This window comes from Pleurodeles waltl, chromosome 4_2 (genome assembly GCF_031143425.1).
Source record: "Pleurodeles waltl isolate 20211129_DDA chromosome 4_2, aPleWal1.hap1.20221129, whole genome shotgun sequence".
Classification (NCBI taxonomy): Eukaryota; Metazoa; Chordata; class Amphibia; order Caudata; family Salamandridae; genus Pleurodeles; species Pleurodeles waltl.
In genome coordinates this window covers 504,421,209-504,440,205 of record NC_090443.1, presented here as the reverse complement: position 1 = coordinate 504,440,205, position 18,997 = coordinate 504,421,209, and the positions used below count along the sequence as shown (strand labels likewise).

Genomic DNA, 18,997 nt, shown 5'->3' with positions numbered 1-18,997 from the left:
CTTTTTTTCCACTGTTTTCGGAAACTTTGTGTTACTAGCATGTGCTGCGGTAGATCACATTATGTGCACACTGCTGCAGGCTAGTGTTGTGCATGGTGGTTTGCAAGATACTTTTCATCAAAGAAGCTTTCAGAGTCAAGATAACTTCACTCCTCCTGCAAAACTCACAATGCACCACTACAAAAGCTCGACCTCAGAATGTTTTTTCCGGGGGGTGGGTGACTGCATTCCCTGGGGGGCGCAAATGGATCTACAAGTACTTGTAAATGAAGTTGGCCTGGCAGTTTGCACTTAGGCCCTCATAACTTTTTGTCCACATAAGCTAGCCAAGCCAAATTTGTGTTTTTTTTCCAACATCCTAGGGATTCTAAAGGTACCCAGACTTTGTGGGTTCCCCTGAAGGAGGCCAAGAAATTAGCCAAAATACAGTGAAAATTTCGATTAAAAAAAAAAAAAAAACGGGAAAGGGGGGCTGCAGAAGAAGGCTTGTGTTTTTTTCCCTGAAAATGTCATCAACAACGGGTTTGCAGTGCTAAACTCACCAGCTTCCCAGCGTTCAGGAACAGGCAGACTTGAATCAGAAAACCTAATTTTTCAAGACAATTTTGGCATTTTACTGGGACATACCCCATTTTTTACGATTTTTTTGTGCTTTCAGCCTCCTTCTAGTCAGTGACAGAAATGGGCGTGAAACCAATGCTGGATCCCAGAAACCTAAACATTTCTGAAAAGTAGACAAAATTCTGAATTCAGCAAGGGGTAATTTGTGTAGATCCTACAAGGGTTTCCTACAGAAAATAACAACAGAAAAAAGAAATATTGAAATTGAGGTGAAAGAAACATCAATTTTTCTCTACGTTTTACTTTGTAACTTTTTCCTGCAATGTCAGATTTTTTAAAGCAATATACCGTTACGTATGCTGGACTCCTCTGGTTGCGGGGATATATAGGACTTGTAGGTTTGTGAAGAACCCTAGGTACCCAGAGCCAATAAATGAGCTGCACTCTGCTGTGGGTTTTCACTCTATACTGGGCATACACCAATTTATTTGCTGAAATATAAAGAGTGAAAAATAGCTATCAAGAAAACGTTTGTATTTCCAAAATGGGGACAAGATAAGGTGTTGAGGAGCAGTAGTTATTTCCACATCTCTGAATTCCGGGGTGCCTATACTAGCATGTGAATTACAGGGCATTTCTCAAATAGACGTCTTTTTTACACACACTCTTATATTTGGAAGGAAAAAATGTAGAGAAAGACAAGGGACAATAACACTTGTTTTGCTATTCTATGTTCCCCCAAGTCTCCCGATAAAAATGATACCTCACTTGTGTGGGTAGGCCTAGCGCCCGCGACAGGAAATGCCCCAAAACACAACGTGGACACATCCCATTTTTTGACAGAAAACAGAGCTGTTTTTTGCAAAGTGCCTACCTGTAGATTTTGGCCTCTAGCTCAGCCTAGGGAAACCTACCAAACCTGTGCATTTTTGAAAAACGGAGACCTAGGGGAATCCAAGATGGGGTGACTTGTGGGGCTCTGACCAGGTTCTGTTACCCAGAATCCTTTGCAAACCTCAAAATTTGGCTAAAAAAACACATTTTCCTCACATTTTGGTGACAGAAAGTTCTGGAATCTGAGAGGAGCCACAAATTTCCTCCCACCCAGCGTTCCCCCAAGTCTCCCGATAAAAATTATACCTCACTTGTGTGGGTGGGCCAGGTGCCTGCAACAGAATAAGGCCAAAAACTTGTAGAGATAGAGGGGATAGCACAGCGAGTTGATAAGGACATATTTTTCTTTTATACATCTTTAGGCTGACTCTGCTTTGGGGACCCACACAAGTGAGGTGTCATTTTACTTTGGAGACTGAGGGGAATGCTGGGGAGTAGGAAGTTTGTGCTGGAGCGGTGATCGTACAAACAAAAGTCAGGAAAATATGCTTTTTTAAGCAAATTGTGAGGTTTGCAGAGGAGTCTGGGTAAGAAAATGTTGGGGGATCCACACAAGCCACACCTCCCTGGACTCCTTGGGGTGTCTAGTTTAAAAAAAAAATGTCTGGGTTTGGGAGGTTTCCCTAGATGAAGGCCGCACCCAGGACCCAAAAACATAGGTGCCCCCTCCCCCCCCAAACACAGGTAGTTTTGTAATATATCATTTTGATGTGTCCACATACGTCTGTGATGTGCCAAACACTAAAATTGTGAAAAGAAACACACTTAGGTTATGTGAAAAAGACCCCTCACCCACCAACCAAGTTGGTGACATGCTTCATCATCGGGGTCCCCCCTGAGACACCTAGAGTGTCTCAAGTGTGCTGCAACGCCTGATTACAGCGGAGCAGGTTTTGTCATTTGTACCACACATACTGGTTGGATTTGGCACGAGGGTGAGTGATGGTTCAGTATATCAAATTTTATTAACAAGAGATTTCACAAAAGTGAAATGCACTGGTAATAACTGAAAGGCCAAAAAACTGAACCAATGACTCACAGCTCGTGAGCTGTAAAGCCACAGCAAGGCACCAACCACTTTGCAGCCCATTCACACATCTTTCATACATGACATGCACAAGACCATTCACGCTGCCAGCCACGGGCCCAGCACATTACAACACTCGCATCGACAGACAGCGCCAGCCAAGGGCCCATCACTTTCATACACCCACATGCCTGATACAGCAATCATACCAGCTGATGAGTGTGTGGACTGGCGTTTGGCTAGCACCGCTAACCAAGCGCCACCCCACCCATAACGCCAGCCAAGCGCCACCCCACCCACACCGCCAGCCAAGCGCCACCCCACCCACACCGCCAGCCAAGGGCCACCCCACCCACACCGCCAGCCAAGGGCCACCTCAAGCACACCACCAGCCAAGGGCCACCCCAAGCACACCGCCAGCCAAGGCCCACCCCAAGCACACCGCCAGCCAAGCGCCACCCCACCCATACCGCCAGCCAAGCGCCACCCCACCCATACCGCCAGCCAAGCGCCACCCCACCCATACCGCCAGCCAAGCGCCACCCCACCCATACCGCCAGCCAAGAGCCACCCCAAGCACATCGCCAGCCAAGCACCAACCCACCCATACCGCCAGCCAAGCGCCACCCCACGCACACCGCCATCACTTTTTTTTGTTTGTTTATAAACAACAAAGAAACCACTAACTAATTATAAAATAAGTACAAAACTATAAACACAAAAACTCTAACTAAATACATGACAGTAATGCCAACCGTGAAACCGAACATATGAAAATATAAAATAGGCAGTTTATGCTCACAGTATTTCCCAAAAGTTTTTCCTTGTGTGGTAACTTCTAAAACAGCCAGGCACACACAGCCCAGGCTTTGAAGGGCATTCGGGGCAGTACATCCGGCTCTCCCTCCGAATTGATCTCCGGGCACATACTCTACATTTCTTTGTGGGCAAGTCTTTTTTGGGAGTGGAAGGAATGTGATCTGGAAAGTGGCGATCTTTCAATCTAGCCACATCCTCCACCACTTCTACTCTAGGAACTGTTGCCCGTTCCACCACAATAAGGCTCTCTATCACTGACTCCTGAAATTTAACAAATGTCATCCTTGACTCAGGTGAACAATCCTTGAACACAATAAAAGCATTAAAAGTTGCCAAATGAAATAAATGTAGGGCCAACTTTTTATACCATATGTAAGACTTACGAAGAGCAGTGTAAGGTTCCAACCTCTGATCTACTCTATCAACACCACCCATGTGCCTATTGTAGTCCAAAATGCACGCAGGTTTGCGCACTTCCGCAACCTGACCCCAAACATTCACAGGGGAAGTACTCTCATCATGGATGGTAGATAGCATGTACACATCCCTCCTGTCTGAAAATTTCAGAGCTAGCAGCTCATTATTCCACAAGGCACTGTACTGTCCCATCTCAAGTTTTTTACAGTCAAGCTCCCTTGGATAGCCTTTCCGGTTAGAACGGATTGTGCCACAAGCAACAGTGTCCACTCTAAAGAACTCCTTGAACAGCTGCACTCCAGTGTAGAAATTATCTACATACAAATGGTGACCTTTGTTAAAAAGTCGTCTACCAAGTTCCCACACAATTTTTTCGCTAACTCCAAAAGTGGCCGGACAACCAGGAGGGTCAATACTGGAATTCCTACCAGTGTAGACCCGGAAATTATACACATATCCTGTACTGCTTTCTGACAGCATATACAGTTTAAGACCATACAGTGCCCTCTTACTAGGAATGTACTGCTTAAAAACTAAACGCCCCTTGAAAAGGACCAAAGACTCGTCCACACTTATCTCTTTGCCTGGAACATAGACCTCTGAAAACCGATCTACAAAATGATCAAGGACAGGCCTAATCTTAAAAAGACGGTCACAATCAGGGTGATCTCGTGGCAAGGCTAAAGCATTGTCTACAAAATGCTGCATACGAAGAAGAAGCAAATAGCGATTACGTGTCATAGTTGCAGGAAATATAGCCGTTGCCATCAAGGGACTAGTAGACCAATAAGAAGCCAGTGACGGCTTCCTGATCAACCCCATCAAAAAAGTCAAACCTAAAAACTTTTTCATCTCTCCCAGATATGTGGGAACCCACTGAGGTAGCTCTACACTGAGGCTTAAGTCTGGCAGTGTTGTCCCACAAATATTGCTCTGCATACAAATTAGTCTGCTCCACAATCTCTTCCAAAAATACATCGTCCATAAACAAGTGAAAGAAATGGACAGGAAAAAAGTTTTCCGTATTGACTCTACACCCTGGGAGACCAGTAAATGCAGGTAACTGTGGCTGCTCCATGTTTGGGGTAATCCATGTGTCAGGTCTTCTAATGGGAAACCCTTCAGCCCCAGGCTGCTGCACTCTTGGCACATCAATGTCCTCCTCTACAACAGGCCCTTCATCTGCACTGAGAGTAGCTTCCTCATCAGAAGAATACTCTCGGACAGAAAACTCACTGCCAGAATCTCTCACTTCCTCCTCTGCCTCAGATGCAGAGTCAGTCTCGTAATCATGGTCTGAAGACGACTCAAAGTGCATGCCAACAACCTGCTGAGCGGTCACTCTGCGGCTAGCCATGATCCTCACTAACAACAAATGGATTGCCATGATCCTCATTAACAACAAATGGATTGCCAACAACAACTAGCACTAAAATAAGTAATAAACAAAGTGTAGGTTTATCACAAAGAGTTATGTACTAAAAAACTATACCACTCACTTGCCTGAAAAAGCTGCTCACCAGCAACTACTCTGCACAGACACAGCAATCACCAATGATGTCCCACTAAAAAGAAAAAAGCAAAATTAGACATATGACAACACAAATAACATTGTGCTCAAATAAAAGGACAATTTCACACACAATACTGCATTTAGTACACCACCTACAAACATGTCATTCATGCATGTCAACAATACTCCTTTGGAGTAAATTGCTTTCACTTACCAAAAACATGCAACTATGCAAACCGCAGGACAACTACTGCCAAAACCGCAAGGATTCACAGCAAAGGAAGCAAAAGCTTTGAACTAGAAAAAAAAGAAGAAATTAGTTGTTTTAACCACAAATACGAATACTTCGCCAGTTGACAAACACCCCACCACGTGGAACTTAGAAATTGTCCCTGGTGCCTAAGTGGCTTCTATCCCACTAGGAGGCAGATGGGCCTAAAAAAAAAAAAAAGGCTGATCTGCCTCCAAGGTGGGCATAAATGGCCATCACTAACTTGCCCCCTTTGTGGGGGCAACCCTTGCCAAAGGTGCTGCCTTCTCCCCCCACAAAACACACAGGATCCCTGGTGCCTAAGTGGATTCTGCCCCCCTTGGGGGCAGATGGGGGCGTAAATAAATTGGCCGATCTGCCCCCAAGGAGGGCAGAAATGGCCAACAGCTCTGTGCCCACTTTGGGGGCGACCCTTGCCAAAGGGGGCAAACGGGGGCACCCCCAGCACTAAACAAAAAAAGGGGAACCAAAAAAAAAAAATCCCTGCCATATTGGTGGTTTCTGTCCTCCTTGGGGTCAGATGGGCCTACAAAAATAGCCAATATGAAATTTCCCCCTTAGGGCGGCCCTTGCCAATCCCTGGCGCCTAGTGGGTTTCACCCCCCCCCCCCTTAGGGGCCTGATCGGACAAAAAAATGGCCTATCTAGCCCCAGGGGGTCCAAAACATATAAAAAAAGAATTGCCCCCGGGGCAGCGACCCTTGCGTAAGGGGTCGCTGCCCTAAAACAAAGAAAATAATTTCCCTGGTGTCTAGTGGTCCCCAACCCCCCACCCCCCAGGACAGATCGGGCAAAAAATTAGCCGATCTTCCCCCAGGGGGGCCGAAATAAGAAAATAAATTAGCCCCCAATGGGAGCGACCCTTGCCCAAGGAGTCGCTCCCAAATATATACAAAATAATTACATCCCTGGTGTCTAGTGGTTTTTCGGCTGCCCCCAGGGGGGGGCCGAAAAAGGAAAAAAAATGCCCCCCAATGGGAGCGACCCTTGCCCAAGGGGTCGCTCCCAAACAATATGCAGAAAAAACATCCCTGGTGTCTAGTGGTTTTTCGACCCCCCCTGGGGGCAGATCGGCCGAAAAAGGAAAAAAATGCCCCCCCAATGGGAGCGACCCTTGCCTAAGGGGTCGCCCCCCAAAACTACCTAAAAAAGGTGATCCCTGGTGCCTAGTTGGGGATTCCTGCTCCAGGATCGCGGGCCCCGCCCGCAATCCTGGAGCAGGAATCCACTGAAAACAGGCACCGGGGGAAAGGAAAAACCCTTTCGTTTCCCCCGTGTCTGTTTTCCCCCACCCCCCAAAGAGGGAAGGACTCGCCTGCAGTCCTGCTCCCTCGACGCGTTGGAAGCAAATGGCTTCCAGCGCGTCCCTCGGCAATATTTGATGACGTTGGCGCGCTGACCGGGGGGGTGTGGGGGTGTGGGGGGGGTTCATGGGAGGGGGGGGGAGCTAGTGCTCCCCCCAGTTCCCGGGTGCAGGACGAGGAGATCACCTCGTCCAAGGCACCGTAGGGGTTAAATGAAATCCTGAAGTGATTTAAAACAAACATGGGTGATCTTATAATGTAAAAGATTGTATCTCTGCCCAATTAGCCCAACCTGCATTCATTTTTCGTTTCGGTTTCTGTATTATTTTATATACAGTTAACTGAAAGTGGAAAAACTATATAATTACTGAGTATTTTGATCTTTTTTGTCACGTTTTTGACCCTACTACCACCGCACATAGGGTGGTGGCAGGGTAAAAAAATGTGGCTTAAAAAGAATAAAATATTCTTCAAGTGTTTTGTTTTTCATTCAATTGTGTATAAAATAATGCCGAAACCTTGAAGGAAACAAAACGTGCTCGTTCAGCTAATTGGATGGAAATGCATTCTTTTACATTATGACATTTCTTTTGGGTAATGTGACCACTGCAGATGTGGGGAATAGTGACTTGTGTATTTATAGTGCTATGAGGTCACAGCCTGGTGTGGAAAACACTGTGAATATGCACATCATTATTTTAAAATTGTAATATACGCAGTATACGGTAGACTGCTGCAAAATGATTTGGTGTTTCCCCCCCCCCCCCCCCCAAAAAGGCAGGGATGGAAGGTAAAGCCCTTCCCCTTCCACCCCTGACCCCCACCCCCCCTGTGACATCAGCGCGCGCTCTTTGTCACAGAGCCTCCCCCATTGCGCTGGAAGCTGAGCTTCCAGCGCGATCGATCACGCGGGGGAGGCCCGGAGAGGCTTCAAAGGGAAGGAAATGTATTTATTTCCCTTTGAAGTCTCTCCAAGCGTTTCAAAAGCCGGATTGCTTGCAATCCGGCTTTTGAAACGCCCACTAGACACAAGGGATTTTTTTTGTGTTTTTTTAAATTGTCATGAGGGAGCGACCCCTTGGGCAAGGGTCGCTCCCAGGGGGGGCATTTTTTGGGAAGGCCTTTTCTGCCCCCCCTCGGGGGCAGAAAGGGGGGCCCCCAGAGGGGCACCAGGGATATATATATTTTTTTCTTTTGTTTTTGTTTGTTTTTGTTTTAGGTGTGGGGAGCGACCCCTAAGGCAAGGGTCACTCCCCTAGGGGGCAAATTATATTTAGGCCATTTCTGCCCCCCTGGGGGCAGATTGGCCGATTTTAGGTCAAAATCCACAGGTAGGCACTGTTTTCTATGAAAAAATGTGATGTGTCCACGTTGTGGTTTGGGACATTTCCTGTCCTAGGCCTACCCACACAAGTGAGGTATCATTTTTATCGGGAGACTTGGGGGAACGCTGGGTGGAAGGAAATTTGTGGCTCCCCTCAGATTCCAGAACTTTCCCTCACCGAAATGTGAGGAAAACGTGTTTTTTTTTTTTAGCCAAATTTTGAGGTTTGCAAAGGATTCTGGGTAACAGAACCTGGTCAGAGCCCCACAAGTCACCCCATCTTGGATTCCCCTAGGTCTATAGTTTTCAAAAATGCACAGGTTTGGTAGGTTTCCCTAGGTGCCGGCTGAGCTAGAGGCCAAAATCTACAGGTAGGCACTTTGCAAAAAACAGCTCTGTTTTCTTTAAAAAAATGTGATGTGTCCACGTTGTGTTTTGGGGCATTTCCTGTCGCGGGCGCTAGGCCTACCCACACAAGTGAGGTATCATTTTTATCGGGAGACTTGGGGGAACATAGATTAGCAAAACAAGTGTTATTGCCCCTTGTCTTTCTCTACATTTTTTCCTTCCAAATATAAGAGTGTGTGTAAAAAAGATATCTATTTGAGAAATGCCCTGTAATTCACATGCTAGTATGGTCACCCCGGAATTCAGAGATGTGCAAATAACCACTGCTCCTCAACACCTTATCTTGTGCCCTTTTTGGAAATACAAAGGTTTTCTTGATAGCTATTTTTCACTCTTTATATTTCAGCAAATGAATTGCTGTATACCCGGTATAGAATGAAAACGCACTGCAGGGTGCAGCTCATTTATTGGCTCTGGGTACCTAGGGTTCTTGATGAACCTCAAGCCCTATATATCCCCTCAACCAGAGGAGTCCAGTAGACGTAACAGTATATTGCTTTCGAAAATCTGACATTGCAGGAATAAGTTACAGAGTAAAACGTAGAGAAAAATTGATGTTTTTTTCACCTCAATTTCAATATTTTTCTTTTTCAGTTGTTATTTTCTGTAGGAAACCCTTGTAGTATCTACACAAATGACCCCTTGCTGAATTCAGAATTTTGTCTACTTTTCAGAAATGTTTAGGTTTCTGGGATCCAGCATTGGTTTCACGCCCATTTTTGTCACTGACTGGAAGGAGGCTGAAAGCACAAATATTTTTAAAAATGGGGTATGCCCCAGTAAAATGCCAAATTTGTGTTGAAAAATTGGGTTTTCTGATTCAGGTCTGCCTGTTCCTGAAAGCTGGGAAGCTGGTGATTTTAGCACCGCAAACCCTTTGTTGATGCCATTTTCAGGGGAAAAAAACCACAAGCCTTCTTCTGCAGCCACTTTTTCCCCATTTTTTATTTTTTTAAACATTTTTGCTGTATTTTGGCTAATTTCTTGGTCTCCTTCAGGGGAACCCACAAACTCTTGGTACCTCTAGAATCCGTAGGAGGTTGGGAAAAAAAGGACGCAAATTTGGGTTGGGTAGCTTATGTGGACAAAAAGTTATGAGGGCCTAAGCGAGAACTGCCCCACATAGCCAAAAAAAGGCCTGGCATCTGAGGGGGGGGGAAAAAAGGCCTGGCAGCGAAGGGTTTAAAGATAGAGTACTTTTTATTTTTTGCGAGGGAGAAACACTTTACTATTTAAAATTAAAACGAGTAAACTATTCTCAGTGCAAAATCAGTGAATAGATTTTAAATAACGTTTTATTTGTTTTTCGTTTCTTTTTAATTTAAAACACAAACTAAATTAAATTATTGCAGCCTATGGTTAGGCCCATAAAAGGTTGACACAGTAAGAGTATTTAGGTGACGCTTATATCTCTTGTTAAAGTGTTCCGGGATCCTGCAGAAAAGTCAGACAATTCGATGTGTAAGTTTTCAAAGAAGATCCCCGTAATAGAGAACTAAAATGTTAAGCAAAAAATATGTTCTTGTGGATATTTAATGGGCTGGCAGAGCCTAGGCATTGCTTAGTCGGTCGTTCAGGTCAACCTGCGATAAGACTCTTTCCAACATGACTTCCAGCTGTCTAGGCTACGAAACAAATCATGTGAAAACATACTGAATAAAACCTTCTGTGGCATTCTTCCCAGACCAAGCCTCAGCAATCAGAAACATACCTTCTTTCTAAGTTGCCATCTGACCAGTAGTGTGCAATCCAGAAATTAAGTTTAAAGCTGCATTTCCAGGCAGAGAGCAGTATTTTGTTTCATGAGTGTGATGGCAGGGCTCGACCTAAATATTGGGTAGCAGTGTTATCACTTTATCTTGTGTTTCCTCACCTGCCCCTTCATGCAGCAGTCGTATTCCTAACAGGTTTCTGAATGGGGCGGATTTTTGGGGAACTGAAATGTCAATAGGCTGTTTCTAGGTGAGAAAAATAGAACGCAAACAAAAATCTGAACTGCATGAGTCGAAATATGTTGTTACACATTACTTAAAAAAATATTACAACTGCTACATTTTTTTTTTCTTTCGACATGTAAGGTGTTTTTCCTCTTATGATGATATGAACCTGAAAAGGAGGACTTCATTGCCTCTCGTTCGGTCCAAATCCTTCCAGTTATCAAGTAAAGAAGGTATGTTTTGTTTTCTAGTGAACCCGGGGGATTTAATAATCCACTCAATATATTTCGCCGTTTCTATAAACCAAAGCAATGTATGTTACATTAGCAATGAAAAACGCAAAGTTGGTCAGAAGCTAGAAAGGTAGTGTTAATTTTCACTTTGTAATTCAGGGGTCTCGGAAATTAAACGATTTCTCTGTGCATGCAGCGCCATCTTAAGTGATTTTAAGAAAATGCAAGTAAGTTAAAAAAGGTAATTGTTGGTGTTTGCGTAGCGCAAGATATTAAATGAGGAATTCCTGGTTCCTTTTCACATTACCCAGAACAAAGCCCGGACGTCACATATCACTTTAAAATTCTAGGAAACCTTTGAAATCGGTTAGATTAAACTTCATTCTCTCCTTTTTAAGGATACTTCCTCATGTCTTCCAAAGGAAGTGATTTGAACCTGCTTTTGACACTGTGCGGTTAAACATATTGGGAGTCAGTATCCTCTTGACCAAGGCTTAGGTAGTGTTTCTGATGTTATCAATCATACACGATCAGAAGTTTTTGCTGTAGCTACCTGATGTGCCTTTTCCTTTAAGCTGCTACAGCCAAAAGTCCAGTGAGTTGTGTGCACGCTTAATGCTGAATAATTTGTTCCTTGCGTGACTTTACATAGGCCATTGTTAGTTACTCACCATAATCAAACCTGCCGTGCAGCCTTATTGAACGTCAGTTTTGTGTATGGCACACCAGCTAACCTCATCACCCCTGCTTATACTATGCAGAGTTAACGTGCAGTTGGTTTTGCCTGTCATAAAGAGATGCAATTGAGTCTTCTGATCCCAGTCTTTCGAGCTGTCTGAACTTGCGAAATAAGTAATTGTTTTTGGGGGGAGGGGTGTCATTGTAGGGTAATGAGAACAGGTCGTGCCACATTTCTATGAACATGCTACTGCAGTGTTCATGTTAATGTAGATATATATGTGATCTAAGAGACTGGCAGCTCTCTCTTTTTCCTTGTATCTGTAGCTTTTGGTGCTGTCCAAAAACAGTGGTTAATGCCCGCAGAACAGACAGTCAGGAAGGAGAGCAGTAACACAGAGGAAGCCAGGGTGCAGGCAGAAGTATCGGTGGAAGGCAGCACGGAAGCAGACACCTCTCAGGACAATTCACAGGGGCTGCAAGGCAGCCAGCATAGTGCAGACGTTTCCTTTTAAATTGAGCAGATGCTGCATACTGTGAGTGGTTTGCAAAAATTCAGTTTTTGTTCTTGGGACACACAAAGAACTATATCACTTCCAAGAATACAGAGGTTCTCTTGGAGAATATTTGGTAGAAAATTAAATTCGCTGGATCAGTACCACAACAAGCCACCATTTGTTCTTTTACTGCTTTTCATGGTATGGTTTAGAGGAGATCTAAAACATTAAGCCTACATGTATACAGTGAGGCCATTCACCCTCGTTTTTTTAATTCAAATGTCTGTTAAATGTTGTGTCCACTCATTCTTTACTATTGTTGTATTGCATCACAGAATCTGGAATTGTTTAATTCATTTCTTGCATCTGTTTATAAATTACTTTTCACGCAGATGAATGACAGATTGTTGCCTCCTTGAACAGAATTATTTAGAAAGAACAGCTACTGACCTAGGTTAAAGTTTCAGTCTTTACCAACATTTGTTGATTTGTTTAATGACTTCAATTGTTATGAACTCAGTCGCCACTCATTTTATTAGTGTCATAAAACCGAGAAACGTGCTCATTTTGAATGATAAAACGTGCATGTTTGCTTTGAACACATTGCTTTTTGCATCTTTGTAGTCTGCAACATCCCTATAGAATTGGTAAACCGCAGGGGAACCATCATTTGCAATGTTAATAAATGATCTGGAGCATATTACTTGCTTTATGAAGAGCCCCATATTTCCTAGCCAGAAAAATGTGCTTCTGTACAGTGGTGTGAGTACTGTAGGGTGAGCATGCTTCTCTGTTAGTTACTGTGCGATACAGGAATGCTGTTCATGAGACCATGCTTCACCATTATGGTGTTTTCATAACATTCATAAGCTCTGAATACTTCCGCCTTTGTACAAGATCTTGGATCACTCTTGTAACAGAGACAGAACTTGTGCCAATTTTACCATAAATGTTTATTTTGCTATGAAAAAATAAATGTGGCGCGAAAGTGTTATTTAGTGCAAGTATACAGATAAGCACATGAACTCACCATTTTTACTACAGTAATCAAATCTGGTGTTATTACTATAGCCTTAAGTATCCTAAAAGCCGCATTCTTTCATAATCTGATTACCTCACCATGGCCAAAACCTCAAAGCCTAGCAGGCATATTTAACATAGGTCTAAGCGACTGATTTAGATCTTCGCAGAGGGGAATACTCCATCACAAAGGTGACAGGTATCCCATCCACTGTAATTACGATCCCATTATATCCTAGGGGAATCTTAATACGGCAGATGGGATATCCGTCACGTTTGTGATGGAGTATGCCATCCATCAAGATGTAAATCGAGCCCTCAGTGTATTGTACACTCTTGTAACGTACGATTTCAGGAACTCAAAGGACACACAAAGCTTCCTTTTTTGACTTTTTTCCCCACTTAGGGGAATTTCATACACATGAAGGCATGATGGTTATTTGAATTGGTTGGGCATAGGCAGAGTAATTCTTTGAAAATTCACTGAAAATGATCACGTTGGAGAAGTAGATGTACATTAAGTGACTTTTTCTTGTTGCATTACATAGTACTGTAGCTTGCTTAGATAGATTGTCTTTCTTTCTCTTTTCCTGGATGTCATGCACAATTAGAGATATTCAGTGTTTACAAGTTCAATACATATATCAAGGAGGAGAGCTAGTTACAGGTAAATAACGTGTTTCCTGTTTAACTCAGATCAGTTCAGGTTGTTGATCAGGTAGGTCACTCTGACAATATGCCGTTTTTTTCACCTTCACAGTGGCACTTTACCTAAGGATGCCTTTGTTTTGGATGTGCATTTGTGGAGTTCAAGGTTGCTGCATGTATGCTTTGTATTTTTTTCCTCTTCCCTCGTATCTTTTCTTATTTGAGTCCTGTTTCCCTTATTATTCCAGCTGACTAGTTGGACCTACTTTATTACGACCACCAGGTACTGAGTTGCATGATCTGCTCTTTTTCCACCATCAGTCCATACCCATGGGATCACCCTATCTCACTGTTTCAGGATTTACTTAGGATGCAGTTATTGCCCTTTGCCTTCATTCAGTGCTGTCCTGCTGTTTAATTTATTTTTCTCATTCCTACCTGACTTTTTCCACAGTGGCCTTCCAGAATGATTTAGTTTTTTAGTGTGGGTAGTATAAAAAGTGAAAATCAAGAATGGGTGTACTTTGACATTTTGTGAAAGTAACTGAACCAGTTATTCCCCTGAAAGGGATTGGGTAATACACAACATCAGAGCTTCATCAATGTATAGACGTGATCAGAGGCGTATGCTTTCTGTTTTGTCTGTTATCAGATTGTAGAATGGTGGAGCAGTTTATTTCTTAAAAGTGCTTATTTGGAAAAGCCTCCCAGCATCACTCTTTGACAGCAAACCTCAAACCTAGCACACCCTTTCTATCGCTGTTGCTATGCAACAGCATTTTCCTTCTTTCGTGCCTTTTGCAAGACTTCTTAACCATTTGTTGTCAAGCCTCCTAGTGCTGCGTTTAGTCATTCACCACATAATAGTAATTGTGCATGTGAAGACAAGCAGGTGACGATCTGGGTATGATTAACTACCTGAAAACGTTTACATTACATTTAAAACTGTGTGTCTCATAAGCTCACTGATGTCGAAAGTGGGGTAAATTAAGAGAAGTATAGAGTCAACGCTTATTTTTCTATACTAGTAGTTCTCAATGCGAGTGTGCGGCAGTCTACTTACTTTGATGTGTCTAACATACTACCACATTAAAGGTGTCTGCACTTGAACCATGATGTTTCAGAGAAAAAAAACCTATGCGCTGCTCCTGCACTGGCCACCTGCCAGTTCAAACTGATTCCTTCTATACCAGTGGTTCCCAACCTTTTTGATTTCTGTGGACCCCCACTTTAGCATTAATGGAACCCAGGGACCCCCACTGAATCATCATGGGAATCTGGGGACACCCGCCTGAGTCATTACTGGAAGCTGGGGACCTAATTTGTCAATATTTGTTAATATTTTTTAATTTTCTAGGCTCTCGCGGACCCCCTGAGAAGGCTTCACGGACCCCCAGGGGTCCCCGGACCACAGGTTGGGAACCACTGTTCTATACATTTTGCCCCTTCCTCGTCTAAACCTCAACTTAATGATTACACCCTGCTTCCATCTGAGGTCGAAACTGTATCTATCATATGGTGGAAGATACACACTAGGTCTTCATTAAAGCATTTAATCTGCAGAGTTTTCAACTGCCTCTCAACGGATCACCTAGCATGTTTGGATCACCCTGGTATATCGCCATTAAAAACACACAGAAGTTATTAGGTTTGCAGCGTACGTAGCTGTAGATCACATAATGTGCACGCTCCTGCAATCTATTATTGGGCTTTCATAATTGCTAGTTATTTTTCTTTGACAAAAAATTTCATTTTCAATATTACTTGTAGAACCTCCTCTGGAGCCCACAGTGCACCAGGACCGATAATCTAGCACAGTCTTTTCAGCTGTCCGACCTGGATGTTCTTCGAGTGCTCCATCTTTTACAATTGAAAATGTAAAATTTTGACAGCCAATGGCCAGAGACCATTATGGCATAACCGACATTGTCCACATCAACCCCCTTCGAGTCAAAGACACAGAAGCAGGTCGTATGAGAATGAATTGTTTGTGGGATGGATATGCAGAATACGCCATTTAGATTTAGGCATTCTTGCAATAGCACGTTACCGTGGTCAGACAAGCACAGGGCCTGTAACCTCTTTTTACTGAGGGGACTACAATTAGACCTGCTTGGCATGTAACACCTTTTGCTCAAAAAGGCATTCAGGTGCGGATGAAACCAAATGTAGACACACTGCTCATAAATGCATCTCAAAGATTCTGCAGAGTACCCTTCCGGAGTGCTAACCGAGGACATAGAGGATTCAAGTCTGACAACAGTAGGGGAGAACAATCTGCTACACAGCAGGAGCATAGGGAGCAGAGGATCCACTTAACTCCCGACAACTACAGGTCCAGAGAAGTTCAGTCTCGAGGGTAACATTGGAAACCCACCCTCAAGTTGTTCAGCTCCTTCACAAACTGAGTTTCAAAACAAATAACAAAATATCACAACTGTGCCCACAGAAATATCATTTGTTTCTGGGAGCAAAATGCAATTCAATCAATGACAGCTCATTCAAAGGCAGCTTTACCTTTACCAGATGACTTGTCCTCAGAGTGAGAATGATAATGAACCTGTAACAAATGATGACACTGCATTGCATTAGTACTCCATACAAGGCTAAACATGTGGCCTTCTGCCTTGACAAGAAAGCTTAGCTGGACAATAGTTACAAGGTACTGGCAATGTTTAAGATGTAGTGTTTTCCAGTGAGAACCAAAGGCTGTTGTGGAAGAAGAAAAATGTATTACTGGGGAGATCATGGCTAGATGCAGTGGCTGTAAACGTGGATGCCTCATCTGTTGCCGAGCACACATACTGAGTCTGACGGTTCAAGGACAGTTGTCCGTTCAGGGGTACCACCTACACCTCAGTGTTTTGGAACCAACGGCAGTTCAACAATTCCTTCAGGCTTTGCATTTTTTAACATAGATGTCTTTATTTGCACAGGCAACATGACCACAGTCTATTACCTACAGAACGAGGGACCAGATCGACACACCGAGCTATCTAACGTAGCTCCAGAAATTTGCCATTGAACCATATATAACAGGATACATTTTTTGGCAGTGCACCTACCAGGAATAGACAATGACTTTGCAGATTATTTGAGCAGAATGCAGCAGGAAACTCATGAGTGAGAGAACACCTTCCACATGCACAAGTACTTCCAACATTGCGGGTCCCCAGCAGTAGACCTGTTTGCCAGAATGCAAAAATGCTGAAACTCATCTCTGAGTATTCACTCCTGCAGTTCCTACAGAATGCATTATGAATCAGATGTTCTGAGATTTGCTCAAACGGTTTCCTTGCTCCCACTCTTTTCTTATGTGATGTACAAAACGCCCAACAGTGAATGGCTGGAGTGTACACAGTATGTGCATCTATGGCAGTGCAAACTACAACTTGAATGTAAAAGATAAATACCTTTGTTTTTTTTCTCTCTTTGGTTTTGTGGGTGATGTTCAAAGAAGGCACACCATATACCACTACTTATGGTATCCTACCTTCCCTTTTGATTAGTACTATAAGTTATGAAGACCTGTTGGAAATATGCTGCCGCCAAACTGCATGAAGAACTACTTAACTCAGTTTGGGAAATGCCTGGATAACTGTAAAACGGAAAATAAAGCAAGCAAGGCTTGTAAGACCAAACCGCTCTCATGGGAGCTCCTGGAGAAGCACTCTGATTCTTCTTTTGACACAAGTATTCTCATCTACGAAACTCAAAGTAACTTCAGACTTCCAGATCAGTCATGAGATATCTATCCCTTCTTCAACAGGCACCAATATACAGGGGTAAAGTTGTGCTATGTAGATGTCACACTCGTTTTGGGGTCAGGCATTGGTTTTCCCCAGTTTTGTATTCCTGTTGCTCGTCTTTGTTAAAATGTGTTAGAAAATAAGAATTTGTACCCCTATTGGATTGTGACAATCGGAGCGAAAGCACCATCCTTATTGTTCATTTGGTGCCTGTGATTTGTACAGTCTCCAGTTTTCGTACTGTGGAACCTCAGTGAATTACATGTAAAATAGTAGCCTGCCCCCCAAAATTTTGGGTTGGATAGTTTTGTCGAAGCCACTGTGGGTAATAGCCCATAAGATCCTTCCTCGCTGACAAAATTCAGATGCAATTTTGCACTAATTGTGTTTGAGTTTTTGTTTTTGTGACAGAATTTTTTTGTTTTCAGGTAAGGACATGTTTTTGGTCTTATTCTTGAGTTAGATTTACTCTGACTAGTGGAATGAAGGTGGCTTGCTTTCAGTTCTGTGTTTAGCTGGGAAGTACATAAATACGCTCTTTATAGTCCATTATATTTTGTTTGAATACCAGCGTTGAAACCACTAAAAGCTTGCATTTTGCAAACAGCAGGACTTGTAATTATAAGGAGGGCCTTGTGCTGGAAAGGTCTGTCCAAGGTGCCATTATGTTTTTGTGTTTATCACAATGCCGAGTATTGTGGAATCATCTCATGGTTTATTATAAAAACTCTCACAGACCGAGAGAGAGATACTTGTGTGAGATGTTAACTGTGAAATCTGCCATATATATATATATATATATATATATGTGTGTATATATATATATATATATGTTCAATGGCATGTGTAGCTGCAGATACACATGCTGTGCACATCCCGCCATCTGGTGTTGGGCTCGGAGTGTTACAAGTTGTTTTTCTTCGAAGAAGTCTTTTCGAGTCACGAGACCGAGGGACTCCTCCAGATGTACACTGGGTAAGTGACATTTTCCATATATCTATATATATATATATATATATATATATATATATATATATATATATATGTTCCATGGCATGTGTAGCTGCAGATACACATGCTGTGCACATCCCGCCATATAGTGTTGGGCTCGGAGTGTTACAAGTTGTTTTTCTTCGAAGAAGTCTTTTTCGAGTCACGAGATCGAGGGTCTCCTCCCCTTTCGGCTCCATTGCGCATGGGCGTCGACTCCATCTTAGATTGTTTTCTTTCCGCCATCGGGTTCGGATGTGTTCCTTTTCGCTCTGCGTTTCGGTTCGGAAAGTTAGTGAAAATCTCGGAAAATTCGACGGTATTGTTTGCGTTCGGTATCGGGTTAGTTACAGCAGATCGACACCGAATTTTGAAGAGCTCCAGTGGCCCTTCGGGTTCTTTGATTCCCCGGCGGGGCCTGGTCGGCCCGAACACGTGGGTCTTCAAGGCTAATGGAACGGACCCCGTTCCGCTTCTGCCCCGAATGTCACAACAAGTATCCTTATACAGATCAGCATCTGGTCTGTAATTTGTGTTTGTCTCCAGAACACAAAGAGGACACGTGTGAGGCCTGTTGAGCGTTTCGGTCGAGGAAGACTTTAAGAGACCGAAGAGCAAGAAGACTACAAATGGCGTCGGCGCCGACAGGACAACTACACTTGGAGGAAGAGGAAGAAACCTTCTCCATCGCGGATTCGGACTCTGAC

The 18,997-nt window shown here is 43.4% G+C and overlaps 1 protein-coding gene across 4 annotated transcripts in view; it reads left to right on the top strand.

Annotated features, from left to right (window-relative positions):
- Window positions 1-18,997, top strand: part of SUCO (SUN domain containing ossification factor) — a 481,248-nt gene that overhangs the window by 422,575 nt on the left and 39,676 nt on the right. For all 4 annotated transcript variants that reach the window (XM_069231978.1, XM_069231976.1, XM_069231977.1 and 1 more), the window contains one exon: window positions 10,617-10,708. In XM_069231978.1, coding sequence (XP_069088079.1) covers window positions 10,617-10,708 — 92 coding nt within the window. The remainder of the gene's footprint in view (window positions 1-10,616; window positions 10,709-18,997) is intronic.